At 42.2% G+C, this 24675-nt stretch overlaps 2 protein-coding genes across 3 annotated transcripts; both read left to right on the forward strand.

Moving 5' to 3' along the window:
* Positions 1 to 1706: 1706 nt before the first annotated feature.
* On the forward strand, positions 1707 to 9431 carry LOC115354361 (thrombospondin-type laminin G domain and EAR repeat-containing protein-like). Its single transcript, XM_030044719.1, has 13 exons — positions 1707 to 2043; positions 3064 to 3287; positions 3367 to 3719; positions 4212 to 4302; positions 4427 to 4583; positions 4755 to 4886; positions 4986 to 5056; positions 6688 to 6849; positions 7023 to 7230; positions 7381 to 7613; positions 8404 to 8582; positions 8897 to 8998; positions 9260 to 9431. The coding sequence occupies exons 1-13, from the start codon at positions 1959 to 1961 to the stop codon at positions 9411 to 9413; spliced, it is 2151 nt and encodes a 716-aa protein (XP_029900579.1). The 5' UTR covers positions 1707 to 1958; the 3' UTR covers positions 9414 to 9431.
* A 1992-nt stretch (positions 9432 to 11423) lies between these two features.
* usp40 (ubiquitin specific peptidase 40) lies at positions 11424 to 24377 on the forward strand. Of its 2 annotated transcripts, none has more exons than XM_030044685.1 (31): positions 11424 to 11616; positions 11771 to 11838; positions 12309 to 12422; positions 12972 to 13136; positions 13358 to 13504; positions 13746 to 13889; positions 14060 to 14188; positions 14752 to 14862; positions 14990 to 15097; positions 15244 to 15444; positions 15629 to 15764; positions 16167 to 16248; positions 16579 to 16750; positions 16843 to 16927; positions 17487 to 17557; positions 17668 to 18077; positions 18188 to 18365; positions 18490 to 18538; positions 18727 to 18780; positions 18992 to 19080; positions 19273 to 19359; positions 19465 to 19501; positions 19653 to 19717; positions 20234 to 20308; positions 20406 to 20648; positions 21100 to 21218; positions 21589 to 21654; positions 21812 to 22022; positions 22171 to 22266; positions 22377 to 22471; positions 22576 to 24377. In XM_030044685.1, exons 1-31 carry the CDS (start codon positions 11424 to 11426, stop codon positions 22697 to 22699), a joined length of 3924 nt encoding a protein of 1307 aa, XP_029900545.1. In that variant the 3' UTR covers positions 22700 to 24377. The 2 variants fall into 2 exon arrangements, with proteins under 2 accessions (XP_029900545.1, XP_029900547.1); XM_030044687.1 differs by having other exon boundaries at positions 22582 to 22699.
* Positions 24378 to 24675: the final 298 nt, after the last annotated feature.

Below are 24675 nucleotides of genomic sequence, written 5' to 3' on the forward strand. Positions count from 1 at the left end.
ATCCAGAGGTTAATTTCAGATGAACCATAAAATTTTACGAGCATGATGATAATCTCAAATAGTGTATGTTTTCTGAGGCTGTCCAGTATCACCTGGGGCCTGAGTCAGAAGCCTAGATCCCAGTTGATAAACTGGCTGGATGCTCAGATTCAGAGCAGCTGGAACAGTGATAAGACTGATTGCAGCAGCTGATGACTCAAACCAGGAATAAGGAAAGATATACGAATGAGTGGGCTATTGACTTTTCTGGTCCGACTGATGAACAGATCCATCTGTGAAACTGCGTAAGATGCGGAGTGCAACACCCACTTCGTGCCATGTCTGGAGGGAAGCAAGATGATCGAACGGATAGAGAAAAAGAAGAGTGAGGGGAAATGAGTAACTGGCATCCTAATGTGGGCGAGAAGAAGAGTGACAAAGTGCATTTGACTTGTAAATTGGCTGAACAGTGGATGAGAGGATTCTGAGAGATCCGACAAAGAAACTGAGATCCCACTATCTCACAACACACACACATACACACAACACACACATTATTTAATAAGTGCCCAGTAACCACCAAACCACAAGAGCGAGGTTCCATAGCATTTGCAAATAATGGAGTCCCATATTTATGGGTCGTTTTGATCATGCCAGGAAAGTGTTTTAAATGCCATTTGCACATTTCTGTGACAGACTTGATCTTGATGTGACAAATATAAACCACCTGGTACCCCAATCAAGTTACAGCACATGAGGGCTGTAGTGATGATGGGTGATATCCATTATCTAATTTTCCCTTGGGGATCGATAAAGCATTTCTGATTCTTATTCTGACGTCAATACACTAGATTACTGAGGAGGAACTGTGTATGTTCTCCTTTATATTTCAATAGCTATTTGGTTCACAGGTTAATATACTGGACACAGCCAGGTAAATAGTAGGGAATAGTCTGTATGTCAACATATACCTGATATCTCCTATACACCCCTGCATCACATGCAAATTGGCAAAATACTATTTGAGCAAGATTAGGTATGCTCCAGTGTTTGGCTAATTTCACTGTGCACAAACTTCATTACATTTCTAAGATGCAATATTTTTTAGATCTTTAAGGAAAACACTCGGGTTTGAGCCTTTAATATCGCTGCTGGGTTCAGCTGTGCCAGATGGGCTAAACAGAACTCACATACACACACATACACACACATGCCTTGGTTTGTCAGCTAATAAACTATGGGATAACAGGTAATATGATAATAGCTCAGCTCATATCCATCTGCCTATATATGGACCAAAGGTCACAGGTGCTTGTTTATTGTTGTTTTTTTGTTATCCTTTTTAATTAAAAAGATATTTCCTCTAATAGTGTACTGAATGTCTGGGGGAGTTCTTTTTTTTTTTTTTTTTTTGACATACCTTCGCTGTAGCCTACCACTGCGTTCAAATATTCATTATTCTATCTGCTTGTCAGTCTGTCAAAGCAGGTGCACACACACACACACACACACACACAGCAGGAGAGCTCAGCACCCCTCTGGCAGGTCCATGTCATCAGAAGCGGTAGAGTCAGGATGAGTGATGGGCCGGTTAGCAATTTGCATGGCTCCAGTATTTAAAAGGAGGCGTGGGTGCAGGATTCTCCACACAGATGGATGGATTCCTCTCCACGCACAGATGTGGTAGGACTGTTTACATCTGCTCTTGTTTAACCATATATGAAGTTTAGGTAGAGTTTTGAGGACTTTGACTTGATATTTTATTTAGATTTGGTTGAGCTTAAGATGGTCACGAGGATCCATTTGATTAAGAGCACACAGTTGTTTGGTATGCATCCTCTCTGAGGACAGAAATACAGACAGAGAGACAGAGAGAGAGAGAGAAAGAGAGAGAGAGGGGACGAGTGTTAGACCTCTGATATGGAGGCATGAGGGCCAGTTGGCATCTGAACCGATCGGGCTGTTTGTGATTGGCTGTGATGTCATCGTTGACATTCGTGGTGCTCCTGCTCCTCGGGTTAAAGGTCATTGACACGACCACGGACACATGGACGCACTGTACAGGTACAATTCTATTCTCTTCTATTCAATTCTATTCTATTCCATTCTATTCCATTCTATTCTATTCTATTCTATTCTATACTATTCTTTCTCCCTTATCCACCCAACCTCCCAGCCGTAGCTCAGTTACACCTCTGATGTTGAGTTAGTGATTCTTCAGAGGATGGTTTATGGTTTCATGTAAAAGCTGGGAAACCCCTTCAGGTGAAATTCTTTTGGATAATTCCAACTGTATGAGTCTGCATGCTAGACTGCGGAGTATGTGTGGGTGTTTTGCAAGTGTGTGTGCAACATTAGTCCAAATTAACATCCACAAACTAGTACAGACATTTAGGCATGTTTGAGACATTCCACAAAGCGCACCCACACGCACACACACACACAAATTATTTCATAAGTGCACAGAAACTACAAAATCAGGCTGAGGTCACAAAGCATTTGCAAATATGTGTTTGCGTTTGCGTCCTGGAGTCAGAAATTATATGGGTCAAATTTGATAATACAGTGAGTAAATCAAGACTATGCCAGGAGAGTATTTCAAAGTCCATTATCACCACATTTCTGTGACTGACTTAGTCGTGATCTGGCAAATATAACCCACCTGGCATCCCAAACAGTGGAGAGTATATGTGGGCGTTTTGCAAGTGTATGTGCAACATTAGTCTAAACAAACATCCACAAACTAGTACAGACATTTAGGAATGTTTGAGACATTCCACAAAGTGTCCATGCAAATCAGTTCACTAGCTCATATTTAAACGATGTCTCACATCTGCTATTATTTTCTGATATAATTTTAATTTCTCTTTTTCCAAAGAGAGTCTCCCATAAAAACATCCAATCAACCTCCCACTGTAGCTCCACCGTTACCCAGGGCTATTTCTCACACACCAGGGGATGCAGGGATGCAGCAATGGAATGACGTTTATTGGTTTATGGCACAGTGATTTCTTCATGAAATGGTTCAAATGGTTACAGAAAATGCGGTCTTCCCTGACTTCTTTATCTGCCTTTTGTCCTCAGGTCTGCCCCCTCTGGATCTTCTGTCTTTTGTCCTCGAGAGGGACACCTCCAAGCTCATGCCAGGGGTGCACATGAGGCAGGCTGGAGGGGTTAGGGGTGTACGTTTCTCCAGCCCTCACCCTTCTCTGAGCTTCCCCTCCTCCCAGCTCCTGGTGAACTGTGACTTCTTCCCCCAGGAGTTCTCCATTGTTGTGACTCTAAAGATCAATCACAATGCACACAAGGTAAGCACCCATTGTCCGAAACATGTTGGTGTTTTCTGACGACTGCAATTGCTCATAGATATCACCCTCTGTCTTCCAGAGAAATGAATACATCTTCTCTGTGCTGGAGGAACGGAAAGAAGAGAACGGAACTGTGGAGGAAGAGAAGGATGAAGGGACTCATTTAGAGAGGGATATTAACGGAGAGGAGCAGGTTGGAGAGAGGGAGGAGCACACGCAGGTCAAGAGAGACGGGGGCGGAGGACGGGTCGTCCTGGGGCTGCGGCTCTCGAGAAACCGTCTGCACTTGGTCTTCAAACGTCACGGGGGGTTCGTACAGCACTGGGTCTTCCGAGGCATTCGCCTGGTTGATAACCAATGGCACACGCTGGTTTTAACTATTAGTGGCCGTCACGCCAGGCTCACGGTGGATTGCAGCTCACCATTGGAAATGTGAGTCTCTGTAAATACCCTATCGTTTTCTCTATACCGTCCTTCATCTCCCTCCTCTTTATCCATCTCCCCTTTTCAGTCTGCCTCTCTGTCTTTCATTCACACTCTCTGATACTCTCCCGTAGTGCTCTCTTCCTTTTTCCCTCTGATTCCCTTGAGGGACAGTGGATCCCTCATCAGAACATGATGGCACAGCTCCAAATCTGCTCAAACCCTAAAGGCATGTCATATAGGCCTGACAATATCTGATAGATGTTTTCGGTTTTAGTGGTATGGTGGAAACTCCCTTTGGCACAATGAAAGGAGGAATATCAGCACCCCTACACCACATATAAATACAGTTGCTCTCGGTGTTGGGTTTCAGAACTAAAAATAGGAGAGCAGAGGTGTCTACTGATTAATTACTGAGGTTTTGGATTCTTTCTCTGAAGAAGTAAAACACACTAACAACATTTGAAACAATGATATTATTATACTGTGTCTGTCAAACAGGGTTCCTTCCAGGTCTTTTCCCTCTGACCTCAACATTCAGGGATCGAGGTTTCACATTGGCAGTCGGGGAAGATGGAAAGGCCTGTTTTCAGTAAGACCTTTTTTGTCATAAGAAGAGAATTTTTATGACATTCAGTTGCCAAACCAGTTGAACGATTGATATCTTTATTTTAAAAGGGATAAAATTTCCTCCTTGTCTACCGCCCTTTGCACAGGGTCTACTGCGACAGCTGGTTCTGGTACCCGGATCTGATGCTGAAAGTCAGATTTGCCCCTCTTCATACCCCACACTAACGGCTCTGTCAGTACCACCACTTCTGTTGGATCTGCCTGTCATGGAGAAGGAGGCTGACAGCTATCTGCCCTCCAATGGTAACATGCTTTTACACCTCGTTGCACCGATATACGATACAGATGCGGTGCAGCTGAAGACATGACGTTTTTGTCTGTCTATGCACGCCTGTGTATGTCTGTCTGCCTGTCTGCTGCCTTGCCAACGACTGATGACCTGTCTTTCTCTCTGTTTGGCTTTTGTTCTGACAGATGGAGCGGTTCGAGTATCAGTGGGGTTGGAACGCCTGTGTTCAAACTCGCTACAAGGCCAGCTGTGGTTCAATCCGCTCAGGAAAGGCCTCTACCTCTGCGACGGCACAGGATGGGTTCCCGTGTTAGAGGGTGAGAAGTGACCCTTAACCGTCCACTCCTGATTTTCTATTCAGTCTAAACAAAAAAATGACAAAATGCTCCCTTCTCTATCTCCTTATTTCTCCTCAGAGCATAAACGACTGGACTATGTCTTAGAACATCAGGTCCTCACCACCAGCTCAGAGACGTATGACGTCGAGGTATCTCATATATTCATTGTGTGTACATACATTCAGCTTTTCAAGGGATTCACTGTGAGTTGTAGAGAAAGAGGCTTCACATGTTGGTGGGTCCAAATGGCAGTCTGAAAAGTGTGAACTCGGCTGACAAAAAATCATGTCACGTAAAATCAGTACAGCTTGCTCTTGTGATCAATTATTACTTTATGCCAAAGGATACCAAAGGGGCAAGAGATGCAAAATATTTTACTCTGTCTAACTAACTCGATCTAAGTTATGTGGTGCTTAAAGATGCACAATGCAACATTGCTGAGGGTCAGTTGAAGTGAGGGTTGTTTAGACTGAAATGAGAATAATCAGTGAGTTGCAATAAGGCCTGTTGGCAGACCCGAAGACCTCAACACGCCACATCACGCCCACCTACTTCTTCCAGGGTTAGGCATGTATTTGGAAATGACTCATTTTAGGCATTAAGTTAGAGATACCTGGTAGATTAGAGTGGTTTAAGATTAGGCAACAGTTTGGTGTGGTTGGAGTTAGATAAGGAATGATTAAGCCATTCCGTGAAGTGGGCAAGTCTGCGTTTTAGTTCGAACACATTCATCATGTCTTCCTTTTCACTAACAATACTTTTTTGTTTCTTTTGGTCAGACATAAGTTAAAAGGGATGTGATTTACCTTTGACAGTTTCGGAGGTAACTTCCTCCTTCCTCAGAAAGCGTCCAACTGACAGCCAGAGCGGCATGTCAGCTGGCTGCTACATTTTAACTCATGTCTGACCAAAAGAAACAAAAACGTATTGTAAGTCTGCATTTTGTCTGTGGGCCCTTCTTATGAGTTGGGCGATAATGTTTATTCCACATTTCTGTCACATAAGTCTCATGTCATCCGGCCCCCAAGATGTTTTGGAGGAAAAGAACAAGTAAACATATTCGTAAATAAATTTAAAAAATAGAAATATTTGCATCCAAGTATTACCAACTATTCATAATAAGAACAATAAGTGGTTTCTATGATCAGTTCTGTTAATTACATAGAAGCGACCAGAAGTATGGGAAAACCCACCAGGCTAGTTGCTGCACATGTTATAAGTAAAGTAAAAGGTTGACATAGAAAGTAGAATTTTTCAAGAAAGAAAGAAAGAGCAGTATTTTCCTCTGGGAGGTAAAAGGCAAACCTATATGCTATGTATTTGTTGCATTTGTCTCTTCTGCTTTATGTTCTTCATTACGTTTTCTTTTAATGTGCCAACACGTAATTTCTCATTGATTGTTAGGCTACAAATTGATTGATTTAAAACAATAAATCAGAAAGTAGTCTAAAATATCCATGTGTCGACTTGGGTGACATTGACATTAGCAAAATAGTCTGGCCTCCTTTGAACAAATGTGGCCCACTACCTAATATGATTCTGACACCCCTGGCCTAAACGGTCTTTACTTCAACTGACCCAGTTTTTGCATCATGCACTTCTTTACGTTGTCTGCATTGAATAGACACCTTACCTGACAGGATTTTTTATCAGATTGTGGTGTATTTCCAGATTAAAATCTTGCCCAGTTCAGCTTTAAATGCCATTGTCCTCAGAGCATTGTTGGTTATGTTCACGTTCAAGAGTACTTAGTTGAATGCAGGTGAAAATACATCCTCAGGTGTTCCAGGTACCCGACATGGGTCTGATGGCTGCTATGGCACACCGTTCCACAGCCTCTGGGTCCGCTGTGTACTTATGGAAACACACCGGCTTCCAGCTCTACCAGAATATCAGCACCTATGGGGCCCTGTCGTGGAGACACTTCAGCATGGGAAACAAGGTATAAAGAGGTGGAAGACATGGGGGATGGGACAGAGAGCAACATACAATAGGCTTCAAGCACATACATGTACACGCACATTCATGCAGCTTTGAATTTGCACGCTCTTGCATACTTTATTCCCCTTGTGGACCCTGAGCTCGATTTATCTCTGTTTTGTTGTTTCAATCTAGACATTTCTTGTGGTGTCGAACTCCGGGGGAGGGCCAGAGGAGCACCCCGGGAAAGAGTCAGAGACAGAGATTTCTGTGATATACAAATGGAGCAAAAGAAGAAAAAAGTTTGTGCGGTACCAGACCCTGCAGACCCACTGTGCACGGGACTGGGAGGCCTTCCACATCAATCAAAACACCTATCTTGTCGTGGCCAATCACCGACAAGGTCAAAACTCACTTTCTTCTCATTTTCGTAAATATGGGTCCACCAGAAGACCAACTGTTGAGTTACCGAATTCCTAAATGACGTCTAAAATTACTTATCATGCACGATCTGTCTCTTACATTCTTTTTTCTTACTGGTTTTGTCTTTTAGGCAACAATAATCACACCATAAATAGTGTGGTGTACAAGTGGAACAGGCTAACAAAGTCTTTTGAGGTTCACCAGATGCTGCAGACCTCAGGCGCCTACGACTGGGAGTTCTTCACTGTCGGACCGTACCATTTCCTGGTGGTTGCGAACGCTTTTGATGGAGTCACCACTCACGTAGACTCTGTCATCTACGTCTGGGTCAACGGAAGCTTTGAAGTGTTTCAGACAATTAAGGTATGCGGTGAACATTATGAGGTATAGATAGTGGAGGTTATATTGTCCCCGAGGGAACGGTGGAAGGTTCTATCTTTTAGTAGAAAGACAAAGGGGGATTTCAAATCATTTATCATATCACTGACTATGAAAAACACTGGTGGATACTCAGACAGAACGGGAAAAGATTTGGAAAGTGTATTGCCTATGTGTGGGTGGTACTCAGGATTACTGCCACTTTAAAGTAGCATTTTGCTGCATGATTTCCCTACCATTCATGTTGCTCACAAGCTGGGCTTTGGTTTCCTCTGATAAGATCTGTATCATTGAGATGAGCATGAAAAACCATCTTGTCTGCGTACAAAGAAGGAAGCAAATGCAGATAGGGAAAGATAAAAGGATAATGAAAGAGAAATGGAAAGCAAGGAAAGGGGGTGTTTTCATAGATTTAAGACAGGCCAAAAATAGAGAATGCGGTTAGCCGTGATTTGTTTGAGAGATATGGCTTTGACATGTAACTGATAATGAATCATATATTTGAATCTAGCCACATTTGAGGTGAGCGTGTTGACACATTGATAGTCACATGAGAAACCACATAGGGATCTGTGATTTAGGGGAACTCCACAGCTGGATGCAAGACTTATATGAACACCTTGAAGCTGGTGGAAATGAATCATATTAAATCATCTGGAAATGAGAGAAACTACAGATTTTTTTTCTGACAGTCTCGCATACCTCTCTCTCCTCTGCTTTCAAGCAAGCTGTAGACTGCCACACCTATGGTCTCCTTCTTTCTCTATCATCCTAGACCTTCTGTGCAACAGACTGGGAGATGTTCCAGATTGGCAGCAGAGTTTTCTTGGTGGTTGCCAATGGACACAGGCTCCATGGTAACGGGCCCAGTCGATACGCCATCAACTCCACTATCTATGAATTGGACTTGAACGGACAGCTGTTTGTCCGCTTCCAGGATATTGTCACCTACAGGTAGAGATTGCACAAACACTGGACATGTACGCCCGGTGCATTTGCATTCACCAAGGCTTGGCGATGTGAACAAAATCAGAGATCACAGTATTTTTAACTACTGTACCTCGATATTGATATGGTGACTATATTGTAGGAAAACTATCACTGCTTTCATAAGATATTCACACACATAAATAACTCTTGGTAATGTGCATATGATGACCAAGCAGGTAAAAGCAAATAACAGATCAGGTAGAACAGTCTTATGGTAGCAGCCTTTAAAACCAGGAAAAAGTTTCTCGTTATTTCATCCTCTCCTCATCTCTATCTAGTGCCGTGGACTGGGAGTTTTTCACCCTGGGGGAGGAGAATTTCCTGATTGTTGCCAACTCCTTTGATGGGGACTCCTACTCTCTCAACAGCATACTCTACAGGTACTTAACTTTTCAGCAACACCCCTCTCAGAGTGAAATAATTCATCCTGATTGCCTGTAATTTGGTTTCATAAAATCATTTTCGGGGCGTACACCTAGAGTGTGGTAATGTAAATTTAGTAGAAACCAGACCCAGTACTTTTAATTTGTAGAGATCCACTAGAAAAGGCCGCATAACCGATTTTGTGTCTCAAGCCAACATTTAACAAGTGCAAATGCGACTCTGACTGTTGATATTTGACGCCTCTTTTCTGTTTTCAGGTGGCAGGGATATGAAGGCTTCGTTCCTGTCCACTGGCTGCCAACCATCGGGTGCAGTGACTGGGAGTTTTTCAGCTCCAAAGGAGACTCTTACCTGATCTACTCGAGCGCCAGAGCTCCTCTCTCCAAAGTGTTCAAGCTGAAAACTCACTAGGCCGAGAAGAGAGCGAACGTCCCTGTGTGTGCAGACGCTTGCATGAATGAATGGAGTATTTGTCTCTGTGTGTATGTGTGTACGTGTGTGTTTTTGTCTGACAGTGTCCAACGGTGCCTTTAGCATACTGCATTTGTCCACAGTCTTGGGGTAAATCTCAGTTACACCACAACAACAGACAGCCTCTCAGTGCCAGCCCATCGACTGCATGCACCTCAACACACAAATACAGGAAAAACTTTAGATTTCTCTGTTAAAATATCTTTTGTCTGTGGACTTTTGTGTGCATGTGTTTCAATTTCCCACTGCTTTTGTAAGAATACAGCCTGATACAACCTCTGTGATATTAAACAATTTACTACTATGTTCATGTTTAGCCGAAGGATGAAATCTTCTGACTGCATGCATTATATAAATCAAAATGTGACCGTAAATTATTGAAATTACAATTAACAAAACTGTCAAGACGTTTACACACCAGATTTGTTTGTATATAAAAATGCATTATCCAAGTAGTAAGGGGAAAATATCTTCACTGCCAACTATGGCTTTGTTCACACTGCAGGACAAAACTAAATTTGATTCTCAAATCTGGTGTTTGGAGTGACCGTCCAAACCTCCAGTTAAAAGTGTCCAGATCTGATATGACTGTCCACGCTGCACTTGCATTTTCTCACATGTTCACACTGCTCGTCAGGTACAGTTGTTTTGTTTACAACCAGGTCAAGGTATCAAAATACAGGTGGAGTCTTCTGTTGCACAACATATGGACAAGATGCAGAAATGAATCACCCCAGACATACATATGGACGACATGCACGGCATATGCAAAAAGAAAAACAAAAACAAATGTGGCTTGAATCCTGTTGGGGGAAAACAACAGATTTCAGGGGATTTTTGCTGTTCAGAATGCAGAAAATCTGTCCAGCTCAAGTGAAATATATGTAAAAAAAAAAAAAAAAAAAATCAGATTTGAGCTTCTTGCCTGAATTTAACCCATGTGACATGGAATGCAGGTTTTCAAGTCAGTCTGCTCAGCAGTGAAATATTGTTTATCTTGATTTTGTACAGGACTGTGTAACTTCTTGTTTTGGAAAAAAAAAAAAAGAAAAACTCTCTAAATAAAGTTTTTATTTTTTGTTGTGAAATCAGCTGGTGTAGTGTCTCATTAGAGGTGAAAGAAAACCTTAGTCCTCCACAGGGTAGCCTACATTTTCCAATCCGTGCTCTGGGAGAGACAGGTTCCGCAATGTTGTGCGCTAAAAGACTACAACTACCATGATCCTCTAGTAACATCAGGGAGATGACTTGCAGGGAATGTAGTTTTTTTTCAGTCATGAACCCGGGTTTCACCAAGCGTGCGGCACTACAAGTACCACAATGCACCACTGTCCTTTCTGTCGGGAAGAAACATGGCTGCGTACTGTTCACCAACGGTATTTTTATTTACGTTTCGTGTTTTGCCCGTTTTAAGACAGACAAAGGCAGGACAAGCGTGTGTTCAAAACCGTCTGGCGTAAAAACAAAACTAGAGACGTGAAGGTAAGCGGTGTTGGCGGCCGTGTGTTTACAGGAGGCAGGTTTTTCAAAGCATTTCAAGTGGAAGTGACAGCTAACATTAACGTTATCGACAGCCGGGAGCCTTTTCCTTTCGCTGAGCTGTCACGGCGCACATCGATTTCTGCGATTCAGTAGCATCGCTAAGCGTGCTAGCCCATCAAGACTAATACGATTCAAACGCATTCACACCCAGTATTAGTAGCTATGTTTAGCCCCGTGAAGTCATCTTATTTCAGAGTCAGCCCAGCCATTGTCAACAGAGAACTTGGCAAGACCAAGATGAGATAGCAAGAGGGCAAATCAGGAGTGCTAACACACGAAGACGCGAGGCTCAACCAAGCCCCTTGTATTAACCAAGTTGTTGGACAGCGATAATTGAAGGGAACCGGGTACAAAACAACAACAGCAACAACAACAACAACAAAAACAACAAAAATCACCAAAGCAGGCATGTTTGGGAATCTTTTCGAGGAAGAGGAGGAAGGGTTTTCGCCCAGTCCCTCCACGGGAAGGGTGGTAAAGGGGGGAGAGGAGCCGCCCCCACCCCGGGGAAGAAGCAGCCTGTGTGGCATCAAGAACCAGGGAGGGACCTGCTACCTCAACTCTCTGCTCCAGACCCTGCTGTTCACCCCTGAGTTCAGAGGTGAGGCCACACAACCTGCCCCTCTGCTGGGAATAAGAAATCAGGCCTATTAATAAAGCATGCAAATAGATACATGCAAGGATAGGTGTGTTGGTGCAGAACCAGAGTGTGACCTGACTTAATTGTTGACACTTTTGGGTGTGTTTATCCGCAGAGGAGCTGTTCAAGTTGGGGCCTGAGGAATTAGGCCGACTTGAAGACAAGGACAAACCAGATGCCAAAGTAAGTGTTACAGAGTGCAGGTGCGCTGATGAATGGGCAGTGAATGTTTGTGTATTAGCCTACAGTTAGGGCTGGGTTATGTACATCAAGCTGTTTTTTCTGTAGTGATGTGTGACTAGATATCATCTGGAGTTTTGGATATAGAAATATTGTATCGTATGGCGTACGTGTTGTCTTTTCCCGGTTGTAAAGGCTCTGTTTCAGTTAAGGATACAATTTACAAATTTCTGAGTTTATCAGACTCTTCTAGGTGTTCTGGTTTTTGCCTTTACCTACTTGGCCATCCTATCTACATTACTAAGAAAAACTACTAAGCAAAACTACTAAGGAAAGTGCTGATTGTCATATCTGCAATATCATGACAATATTAATATCACTATCAGTACCAAGGTCTGGTTGGATATTATGAAATTTCACTTTGTCCATGTTGCCCAGGCCTGTTTGTCACATAGGTTTCCCCTGTCTATCAGGTCCGGGTAATCCCACTGGAGCTTCAGAGACTGTTCGCCCGTCTGCTGCTAGTGGACCAGCAGAGTGCCTCGACCGCTGACCTCACCGACAGCTTTGGCTGGAACAGTAGTGAGGTTTGTGTCTCCATCTTTGTCAGTGAGGGAGTTGGAGTAAGTGTGACAAAGACAGATTGGCTAAAGTTACACTTGTCTTTGCAGTGCTACTTTTATCATCCCATCCCACAAGGGTGCGTCACGTGACACATCTAAGATGTGCAAAAATTGGATTTAGCTCATGTTGCAGTGAAGTTCTTCAAACCGAATATGGAAGTGATCAGATTTGCATTGCTGGAATTTCACATTGTCCTGATGCAGTCCAATTATAATGTGCATAAATGGCAAGTGAAGAGACGGAGAGGTAGGCAAAAAATATGCAGATTCAGCCACAGGATGTGTGCATGCAGTGATGTGATTTCATAAAACCTGATACTTTGATTAATTGCAAAAATCCCCTCAGATGGAAAGTGTAACCTTAGCTATAGATGAGGGCAGGAGATAGAGGCTCTGGGCATATAAAGAAAAATGTAGGAGATTTGCTGTGTGTCAGTGATTGGCTTAAAGTATAAAAGTGACCATGTCTCTCTGTTCCTGAATTGAACATTTTCTGTTTCTAAACTGTCTCAGGGGACGAATCAGCACGATGTGCAGGAGCTGAACAGGATCCTGTTCAGTGCTTTGGAGCACTCTCTGGTGGGCACGAGTGGTAGTACATTTATCCACCGCCTGTACCATGGGACCACTGTCAACAGCATTGTCTGCAAGGAGTGTGGCAACGTCAGCCAGAGACAGGTGTGTTTACGTGTGTCCAGTGTGCAGGGATCATGATGTTTATCTGCCCTCTTATCTGCTGTCGGGGTTCATCTATCTTTAGTTCATCACAGTTGAAGTATTTTTTATCAGTTCAAGTGTGTTTCATCTAGCAATTAAAGTTGAATAAAATAAATGCTAAGAGCTACATGCAACTATTAATTGTCCCAGATGTGGTGTAAATGTTTGTCTGTCTTCTTTAGGAGGACTTCCTGGACCTGACGGTGTGTGTCTGTGGTTTGTGTAGCCTGGAAGGGGCATTGTGGAACATGTTTGTAGAGGAAGAGCTGTTTGAGGGCAACAACCTTTACCGCTGTGCACAGTGTGACAAGCTAGTCACTGCTGCCAAGGTCAGCCCCCTCGCCCAGATTTTTGTGAGCTTAAGAGATGCTGAGATTATGTATTTGTGTCTATTTCACTTTTGAACGAACACTGAAAACCATAACGTGCCATGGACCATTACATAAACAAGAGGATGAGGAATACACAAATCAGAGTGTCTTTCATGTCTAAACTTTGTTGTTGAAATTATTCACTCACTGTTTCACACTTGCCTGTCCCTTTGTCCCTGCCTTTTCTCCCATGATTCAGTCTGCCAAATTGAGGAAGCTCCCGCCTTTCATGACCATGTCTTTGCTGAGATTCAGCTTTGACTTTGCAAAATGTGAGAGATACAAGGAGACGGGACGCTACACCTTCCCCCTCACCATCAACCTGCGGCCTTTTTGTGAACAGGTACTTTCAAATTTGGTGCTTTTAAACATATTAAATTGATTCTTGTTGACTTAACTCATCTTTATTGTTTCCTTTCATGGTTTTAGTGCTGACACTTCGCTTTCTACAAAAACTCCTGGTAACAGTAACATGAGTGATAACTAACCCCAGTGTGCTCTCCTTCCTCACAGACTGATGGAGAGGACTCTGATTACTCCTATGAGCTGTTTTCTGTCATTATCCATAAAGGTGGTTGCTATGGCGGCCATTACCACGTGTACATCAGAGACATCGATCAGCTTGGCCAGTGGGAGCCACCGGTGAGAACAAGCAGTGGAGCAAACGGGGACGAGAACTAAACAGAAGAGATTAAAGAAAATATAAGTCATGAATTGTTAAAAATGGGGGATCAGTTGTACTTGCATGTCACAGTATGAGGGTTTTAAGATGAAGCTTTAGTGATCTCTGTTAGCAAGTTTGGTCCTTGCAGCAGCAAAAAGCAATAGCTATATAAGTTCATGTGATATATCTAATATAATTATTAAAATAGCAATGTTCTATTGCAGAATAAAATATAAAATAAAGCAAATCGGTAGAATGAAACAGAAAACAGCAATTACAGGACTGAAACATAACATTAAGTAATATATGATTGAAAGATATCAGTATATGCATATATGCAGGGTCTGTAAAATAATAGCAGCAATGCATACTGAAACATATGAAAAAATATATTATACACTTTATCAGATGCATAGAATTTATAAATGTAGATAACATACAGTATGTGAATAGAGTTGCGTGTGAGCCTTTTGACCTGAAAAGCAAAACTGGGTAGTGCATGCAACAAGGAAGTCAACACCACTGTGTGTGTTGTTTTCAGGAAGAGGACTCCAAACCTAAGACTAAGAGGAAGGTTGAGGAGGTCAGTGTGAGTGAGCCAAAGCTAGAAGAGGACGACCCCCTGTCTGTCCTCACTGCTATTATAGTCCAGGTAGGACTACACCCAACTCTACGCTCTGCCACCTGCATTATTTTATAATGTACATGAACAGTGTGTAAATTTATCACCAGAAAGAGGTGTAATTAATAATTAGGTGCTGTTCATTTTCCTCCACTAGGAGCCATCCAAGAGTGTGCTGCTGGACCAGCTGGGCCAGAAACTGATGAATAAGATTGGTTCCTCCTGGAGCAAAAAGTTCAGGAAACACTACGGTCCCATAGGCAAGGTGTGTGTAGCTTCCTAGAGGAGTGCTCTAGTTTTCTTTTGCGTCAGTGATCACTCTGGATGTAGATCATGTCCTCTTTCTCGTGTTATTTTTTTCCCTTGTGTTTTTAATTATGAACCGTTTCTCTACTTTTTTACCTGCTGCAGTTCCTTCAGTCCCACAATGACGTGTTCATCTTGGTGTCTAATGGTACACGAGTGGCTCTGAAGGCAAACCCACCAACCCCAGGGACTGAGCCCTCCACCCCGACAGACCAAACCACGAGTCCTGATCCTTCCCCTGCTTTGGATGCAGGAACCACTGACGCACAACAAGAAGTAGACCAGGAACCAAAGCCTGAGACAGAGGTATTGTTGAGGAAGGGGCATATATTTTAGTATCAGTAGAAGGTTTAAAGGTAAACCTATCCAACCAGAGCTCAGACATCAGATCCACCGCATACTTCATTTTTTAATATCGATTCCAGGCAGACATCTAGGTGTTATTGTTTGTTGCTTGTTTATCTTGATTTATCGTCTTGTCTGTCAACAGGTTAGCTACTGGTTTGACCTGAATGATTCCACAGTGACCTCCATCAGGGAGTCTGACATCGAGAAGCAGTTCCAGGGCAAAGAGAGCGCCTACATGCTGTTCTACAGGAAAACACAGCTGCACAGGCCCAGTGAAGGTGATAGATGTGGTTTGTTTCATTTGGATTAGAAAAGACCTGTGCAGATCAGAGAATAGACAAGACAAAAAAGAGGAAGAACAAGTTAGGAGGGAAGAAGAAAAATAGGAAAATCCCGCTAAAGGGACTTCCTGTGTGTATATTTCCATCCTTATAAACAACCTCATCTTAGTTTTATTGTGATCGAAATCTAAACATCTATTTTGTGTTTTCCATTTTGACTTTTACATATCTGATTGTCTGCTCTCAACTCATGAATAAATGAGTCCCTCAGGGAGAAAGCTGCACTTTGCAAGTATCCAGATTGCGACTGTGATATATGCTAGTGGAGACGACTTGGGAAGGTGAAGAGAGGCTGAACAAACCTTTTAACATACTTTATTGTGTTTTTTCCATGTGCAGCCCGGAAGAATCGCCAGTATAAAGTTCCTCCTCACCTTGTACAGATGGCTCAGGAGGAGAACAGCAAACTACAGCAGAGGCGGTACGCAGGCACAAGCACATACACATATTTTATCATAATGTATTTTAGTTTTGTAGTGGACACTCTTATCCAGAGCAGCCTACAATGAGTGTAATGGTAGTTGAAAATCCTAACTAACCTAGTGCTGCAACAACTTCCCTAAACAAACAACAGATAAAACTGTCTGTCCATTTTATTCATGCATATGGAGAAATATTTAATAATGAATTTAAATTATAGGACATTTAGCAAATTAGTTTATTAATTTATATATTATGTAGTATGCTATAGTATTTGTTCCTCACATACTTTATTGATGTGTCCACACTGTTCATGCTGCACCTGTTACAGGGAGGAGTTTGAAGCCAGCAATAACAGTGTGGAGCTGCACTTGCACCTAGCGCCTTCTTATAGGCTCGAAAACGGAGCCCTTCAGCCAATCAGCAAAGAGCAGAATAGGATCACCACCCTCACTTTTGACCGTAGGAAGACTGTTGGAGACCTGCGATTAGCCATATACCAGGTAACTTCATGGCTAAAAACACTAGCTACTGTGGAGTTTTGAGATTCTGGAAATGCCAGTAAACTGTGTGTGTTACTTGTTTGTGTGTGCAGATGCAGGAACTCTGGGAGGGTGATATGGCTCTCACTCTGGCCAAATGTCTGCCTGCAGGTCTCCACCTCTACAATACTCTTACAGGTTAGACACCCTGGCAAAATACCTCAACAGCACAGTGGAAGCTATTTATTTGTTTATTTATTTATTTTACTTTTCTCTTTTTTTGAGCAGTACTGGTTACACAAATCACACATCTTTCCAAAAGTCATTATTACTAAACATGTTGGTGGGGGATAAGAAAAACAAACACACAAATAAATGTAAAAACCATTCATAACTAATTACAAAGATGCAAACAGAATTACAGTCATACAGTAGATTCACCAAAAAGGTTTTTTTTTTTTTCATAAGTATGTGATGTATGTGAACCTTTTTTTTTTTTTTTTTTTTTATCTTTTGTCCACTTTAAAGATTGAAGAGAATCAAGTTTGCAAGTTTGTCCAGAATTTAAATTTAAATGATTGGGCAGTCATAAAACAAATGTAACAGATTCAGGCTCAGTATTTTTCAAAATGAACGTTCATCATCTAACTTTGATTATGATTTTATTACAAGGGTGTATGTTATGTAATATCGTTGAATGTGTCTCTTTATTTTTTGAAACTGATAGCTAACATTTTGAGTGTGTTTCTCTTCGCAGATGATAATGTCTCCTTGTACAGTGCAGGCATCTATACAAACACTGACCTGTTTGTGTGGAACGGCAGAGAGGTGAGTAGAGACTCCAGCACAGTTGAAGTAATCGTTTAACACAGGGCAAACAAATCCACTGTCTTGTCCAGATCTCAAATGGTTGACACTTGTCTCCTCTGTCTCTTCAGGTGTGTGGTGCAACTGTCCTAACTGGAGCCGAGTGGGAGCCGGTGCTGCTGACAGTAGTTCGCCCCTTTCTGGGAGAAGATATGGAGGAGGAGGTAGAGAACGGGGTGGAGCATGAGGAGGATGCAGGCAGGATTGAAAATGGGGGGCCAGGGCTGAAACGGCAGGCAAGAGGGTTTGCAGGTGGTGCAACTCTAGGGGAGGTGAGGGACGCACTGGGGGAGCCTCAGGAGAGTCTTCTGTGCCAGGAGCATGGGGCAGGGAAGAGAGGAGGGCACGGGGCAGGAGAGGGGGGAGGGGCAAGCGGCTGGAGGGTGTTCCCTCCAGAGGACATGCAGCGGACGTTAAAGGAGCTGTCACTGAAAGACGGAGATGCACTGCTGGTGCTGGAGCCCCAGCTGTTCGACAGCAGGTCAGTCTGCTGCAGTTGGCACATGTGCACAAGCCCTGTTGTGTTTGGTGTATGTGTGTGTGTGTGTGTGTGTGTGTGTGTGTTTACAGCCATCTCATCAATTTCCTCAGTGTGTTCAATCGAAATGGAGATGTCGTCACTGTAACTACACCGTCAGACTGCCGCTGGCTTCAGGTGGCTCTCCGAACACAAGGAGGAGAGGGAGGAGAAGAAGCAGGAGAAAGAAAGGGGGAGAAAGAGAAAGAAGAGAGGAGGAAGAAAGCAAAGATTCCTGCCTCAGGAAATATGGTCAGTTACTGACATTCATCCTCAAAATTTGTGTGTCCCTGCTCTCTCTCTGTCTCTCTCCTTGAAAAATTCCTTGGAAAAAGTTTTTATTATTATTTTTTTTCTTTTGTGTCTCCCGTTCCAGTTATTGTGTGAGGTGAAACAGAGGGCCATAGAGGAGCTGAAGCTCTCAGGCAAGAGGCTCAGTATTATACAAATATAACTGTATATATTGCAAATAATATTAATCCTATTTGTTACTGAAGCTATTGCGGAAGTGTGCATTTGTTTGGATCCTTGAATTGACTCTTTATATATATATATATATATATATTTATTTGGTTTATTTATTTATTTATTTTTTATTTATTTGACTTTTTAGGTGCAGAGTACTGTTTGAGACAGATCGACCGAACAGGCAAACTCCTTCCTCCAGGTATTGTGTCACTTGTTACCAGGAGTGTTAATGGTGCAGAAACATCTTATTCCAGGAAAACATTGAAAGAAAGTACACCAGCACTCATAAATCTTAACAACTCCCTCCCTGGTTTTAACTATTTATGTATAGTAATCCATCAGCCTCTGAAGTAATAGCATATAGTTTAATGGATGAACTTGTATTTTCTTATCCTGGTTGATTTTGACAGTGTGTGAGGAGTTGAGTGTTCGTGATGCAGGGGTGCGGCTCATGACGACACTGATGCTGTGCCCTGGGACTGCACCTAAAGCATCACAGGTGAGCTAACCTCTTTTTATTTACAGTCTTAAATTAACCTGTTGTGCTTGGAGCTGCTGAGGTAAAAGTCAGCTTCAGCTACTAGGCTTACATATGTTAGCAACTGAGCTCAAGGAAAACAATCACGCAATGATTATCAGAAAATTATCAGCTTCTCAAATGCTTGACTGATGTTTTCTCTCTGCTTTACAGCTGTTCTTGCACTTCTCTGTTGGCGCAGCGCCCTCTGCTGGCATGGAGATGGACATAATTGTAGAGCAGACTTGTACTGTCAAGGAGGTGAGGATTTAAAATATTCAGGTGTATCTTTTGTGGGTAGCTCTGTTATGACAGCTGCTTTTATAATACCTGTGTGTAATCTTTTGATTTTTGTTGCATTTGCAGTGTCTGAAGGCAATGCTGGATGCTGTGGGACTTGAAGGTAAAACTCCATATTGTTTGCTCTGTGTTGAGTGAGTTTTACATTGGGGGCAAGCAATTTGCATGGTGACTCAATTGTTGTGTGTTTGACATGTTTGGGGAAAAACAGAATTGCAGGGTGTCAATATATTATTTCAAATATGTGTTTGTAGGCAACAGCTGGCACTTGAGGAGGCTCGACTGGTGTGAGGAGGTTGGTGAGCCCTTGATGGATGAGGTGAGTGTATTGGTTTTTGATTAACAGCGAAGTAGAGTTTACTGATTAAGGTGTCTTTATATTAACACTGGTTTTGACTTGGTCCGACTCACCAATATTCAATTATGGAAATAATATTTAAGTATTGACATGATCTTGTTAACAGTATATAAGTAAAGCAGCTGCACCAAAAAAATTTCTCACCAGCTGTGCTTTACAGTTTGTACTTTAATATTTCTGGAGATTTTACAACATAAATGAACATTTCTATGAGTTCTTTACATTTTGCATTCTCTCAGCAATGGGGAATTTCAGTAATCGTGCTATCCATCTCCACATAACAAAAAACAGAATGGGTCTATTTTTTCATACAACATATTGGAGCTTCTCAGTAGAGTCACATCTAAATTATATTTAAGTAGGCATGGAAATGTAAAGCACTTTGGATAAAAGTTTCATCCACATACATTATTCTCTATGCAGTTTCATAGCCTTTTTCTGCAGTATCTCATCAGTCGAGGTTTATTTTTTCATTAGGATGCTTCTCTGTCCGAGCTGAAGATAAGTAATGGAGAGACACTGGTTGTCACAGAGGGACAGCTGCCTCCAAAGGTATTTTAACAGACTTAACTAAACATTTTTTTATGACTGGCACCCATTTCTCCTCTCAGCCTCAGTCGCCACACGTTCCTCTCTCTTTATCTGTCAGGGTTTTCTCAAGCTGTCTGTGTGGCTTTATCTGGATCCTCGAAACAACTCAACGGTCTCCATGGAAACTGACCTTAATCACGCTGATAACGGCTGCTCTGACGGGCAGATGCTGGAGGCTGCGGCTGCAGGGGACACACCCTGTCACTTGCTTCCTCTGTCCGGTGGCAGCATGGCAGAGCTGAGAACCGCAGGGCAGGTGGAGCTCACAGACGAGGCTACGCTGGAGGATCTCAAAACTCAGGTAGTGCATGTGGTGACAGAGTTTCTTATTTGTTGTGGCAAGTTCATCTCCTCTGATACCATATCATATAAAACATTAAAACATTAGTAACCTCTTATCAGTTTTTTTGTTGACCTAGGGGTGGGAGTGCATTTGGTTTTAGGTCCATTTCAACAAACGCTGCAACAAGCTTTTCACTTTAGCTTTCATTTGGGCATTTCTGTCATTATACATGGACAGCTGTTTTTGTTTTAAGGTTGAGAAATAAAGCTGGATGATACATTTTCATTATATTTTTACTGTATGTAAAGGAAATTTTTATGCTGTGGTGGATCTTAAACAAAACTTTACCTTTGTTGTATAGAAGACCTCAATTCAGCCTACACAAAGTGTGTGTGCATGTGTGTGTTATGCTTGTCTCCACTCAGTCTGGTCTCTTTTTGTTCTACCTGTGTGTCTCCATCTGCTCCAGGTGTTGACATTGCCTGCCCTTCAGAGTGTGTGTGCGCCAACTCCGGCATTCTTGCGTGTTTGGCAGCTGGAGGGACAGAGGCTGGCACGTATCCTCAGAGGACAGCAACTCACGCTGAGGTACGCACAATCCCCCTCCTTTTCAAATATCCTCTTACTTCATTATTTCTCACAAATCATTTATTGCCACTTTGAATCAATCAGTGAATCACATTTTATTTGTGCATCTTAACATTGAGAACAGAGTAGCAAATAATAAAAATGGCAAATGATAAAAATGGCAATATTAGAAAGAGGAGCAGTAAGGCTGAAGAGACCGATGCATACATAATATGCGGTACGTGTATCTCAACACATACATATGAAAATGCTGAAAAATAAAATAGGCAAAAAATGTACACTAGGCTTACTCTTTGATCGTGATCAGTGCAGAACTTTCCAGTCTTTGCTTTTCCTCGTGACCATTTCTGTTTGCTTTCCTCTTGCTTAGGCAGTTGAAGCTAACCAGTGGCACAGACATCTGTGTGCAACAACTACTGAAAGAGGAGGATCTTGGGTAAGGATGAGGGGTTGCTGGTTTTGGTTTATGGGTAATCTTATGTAGCACCCCAACAAGTGAAGAGAAATGACTCTCCATTTTGTCTTGACCATCTTTTGTGATTTCTTCCTTCTTTTCCAATTCATCCTTTGTCATTACTTTCCTCCTCTCTCAGCCCCAAGGAGGTGATGCTGCATGTTCAGATGGGTATACCAGGGGAGAGGTGTTACTACCCTCCTGAGGAGCTGGTTTGGGACGCATCCCGTGACTCTTCTGCCCGCTCGCTGCGCACCACCGTGGCAGCACACTACGGCCTCTCCCCTGACTCCCTGCTGCTGGCCAAACACCAGCCAGACAAACACATCTGGGACACCATCTCCAGCTGGGTACGAAAGGATGACGCACATTTCTGAGAAAGAACAAGATGTATTTTCCTTTCCATCATCGATTTATCAGATCCTGAAAATCAACTCCCTCTTACACATTGAGCATCTTGTGCCAATTAATAGTATGTTCTGTGTCTTTTATGCACAGAGCCAGCAGGTGTCCAAACGAAAAAAGAAGAAAAAGGCAGAATCACTCTTGGGAGCACCGTTCCACCTCAAAGATGGTGACACAATTGGTATCAAGGTAATGGAAGAAAAAACAAATGTTTTAAAATAAGTCATTTTAAAGCTTTTTTTTTTTTTTTTTTTTTTTTTTTTTTTTTAAATATTTACTTCTCTTAAAACATTGCACAGAACCTGTTGGTTGACAGCAACAGAGACTTCTGCACTTTGGAGGATGAGCAGGGCCAACAGAGGCTGAGAGAGCAAGCAGAGCAACTCAGGAAAGGGTGGGACTTGTTTACTCACAGGTTTAGTAGTACAGAAAATGCATATTACGTTGTGATTATGATTTCATGGATATTACTGTTTAAAGTCCTCTATGCTTGCTCAGTTTTAGAGGACAGGCTGCAGGCTCTGATGGCGTTCAGGGGGCTGCACCAGAGAAGAAGACCGGGCCAACCAAGACCAGGAAGCCAGAGGTGGCGCTGTCCATTAATGTTGGGGTGTTCAGATAGCCCAGCTTCTTTGGCTACATGGCCAAATCCCAGCTTCCTGTTACTACATGCTCACACTCGGTCAGTGAGACACCACTTTGCAATCAGGACAATCCACTCGACGTCAGTCTTGTGCCAAAAAACTGATCTCATTCCCTCTGCATACTGTATTTCTGCCCTAATGTTACAAACCTGACAAACACATCTAATCCCTCCCTGTTCTCCTGTCTGAGCAGCCATAGGCAGAGGAGGAGGACAAGGGCTTTCATCTTTGGCACTTTGCTTTGCTGTCTTGAAACTGGTGACTGTAATTGGCATTACGTCTATGCAATATTACTGACCACATGACTGATATATGACTCCCTTTTCTGTTTCACTGTCCCACTCTGCCAGTACTCAAAATTACATCAGCCAAAAAAACATGCCTTTTTATTCTAATTTATTTCTGTTCAGCCACCTTTTTATTCTCTTTGGGATACTGGGAGATGATTGTTCCTTTCACAAATCAAACGTTTTGGGCTATTACCTTCTGTATAAACATTAAGTGAGAGGCCCAGACTAAACAGTTTCTAATCGAGTGTTTTCTCATTTTTTGTTTTTGCTGTTACCACTAAAGGTTAAACTGGTAGATACATGGCGAAGCTCTTGATAGCTAGAGTTCCTATGTCATAAACTGTTTTGTATAACCTGTATGTCAGGTTTGCAAATTTATACCAGCCTCCAGCTGACTGTTTTTAAATTTTGGCTTGTCTAGTCTACAAGTTGCAATGGAAGGTAAAAAACCATGGTTATGTTCTGCTGCGGCTCATAATAACAAAAAGTGGAGGGCCTTTTCTACAGCACGCCGGTCACTCTGCCCCATGAACAAAATGTGGATTTCTGGGCTTCATCGATGAGCTTGGCTGAGATTGATGCGAGAGAGGAGAGCCAGGCCTTAGCATGGAGAAGCCCCCGTGCTGCTCTGTCCCCCTACCTCAATCTCTACCTCTCTCACTCTACCTCTGCCTTCCTTTTCTTTCTCTTTCCTTCAACACTTCCCCAATTTTGTCTTTCTTTCATCCTTTTTTTCTCCTTTACCCCCACACTGTCTCCGCCTGCTCTGCCACACTGCGCTCCACAGGTAATTAGAGTCTCGCTCAAGAACAATACCAAATAACATTATGAATTCAAACGCCTCCAACCACCATTATTCTCACTGAACATGAAAGCAGAAAAAAAGAGTTCTGATTTGCTATGAGATTAATCTTGCGTGTTAAACATTCACATTTCATTTGCATGCACTACAATGTCTGAACATCAGGGAATTAACAGATTTACAGATAATTTATGTGAGGAAATGTAATGATATATGATGTGTCATCAACTATGGTCATATATAGTATGTTTTGTTTTGGTAAATTGATAAGAGATTTTCTATGCTGCTTGCATTTTTTTTATGTGTTAATCTGGCCTGGATCAGTGCCAAGAATTTCATAGTGGAAATTTACTGAGTTTTTCTGTTTGAAGCAAAAGAGGAAAACAGTTTGACGATATAATAGTATTTCTTTTTGTATCAAGCAGTATCATTTATTAGTGTTATTGACGAGGACTCGTCCACTGTAGAGTACTTAGGACAGCAGACATCTGTTTGTAACTGTAAGTCTTTGTCAAATTCTGTCTGCAGAAAGTATTTTATGAACAATAAACCACATTAACTACACTTGGTCTTCAGTAAGTCATTTTAATAAATCTATAGCTAAACAGCTTGGTATTCTGTGAGAGAAATCTGCCTTTTTCATCTTGTTTTAATGAGGGAACAAGTGACCTCATGTATGTGCTTTTTTTTTTTCTTTTTTTTCTTTTTTTTTTACTTTTACACACCACTGTTCCTTTCATTCATACATTTGGAGCTGCCCAACACGCTATTCTATTCTATTGGATTCTATTGTGCAGTAAAAACAATGGACTGAATGTCACCCAGAATCTGTGCCCCCTACAATCCTAGCATTGACAATACT

This window comes from Myripristis murdjan, chromosome 22 (assembly GCF_902150065.1).
Source record: "Myripristis murdjan chromosome 22, fMyrMur1.1, whole genome shotgun sequence".
NCBI lineage: Eukaryota > Metazoa > Chordata > Actinopteri > Holocentriformes > Holocentridae > Myripristis > Myripristis murdjan.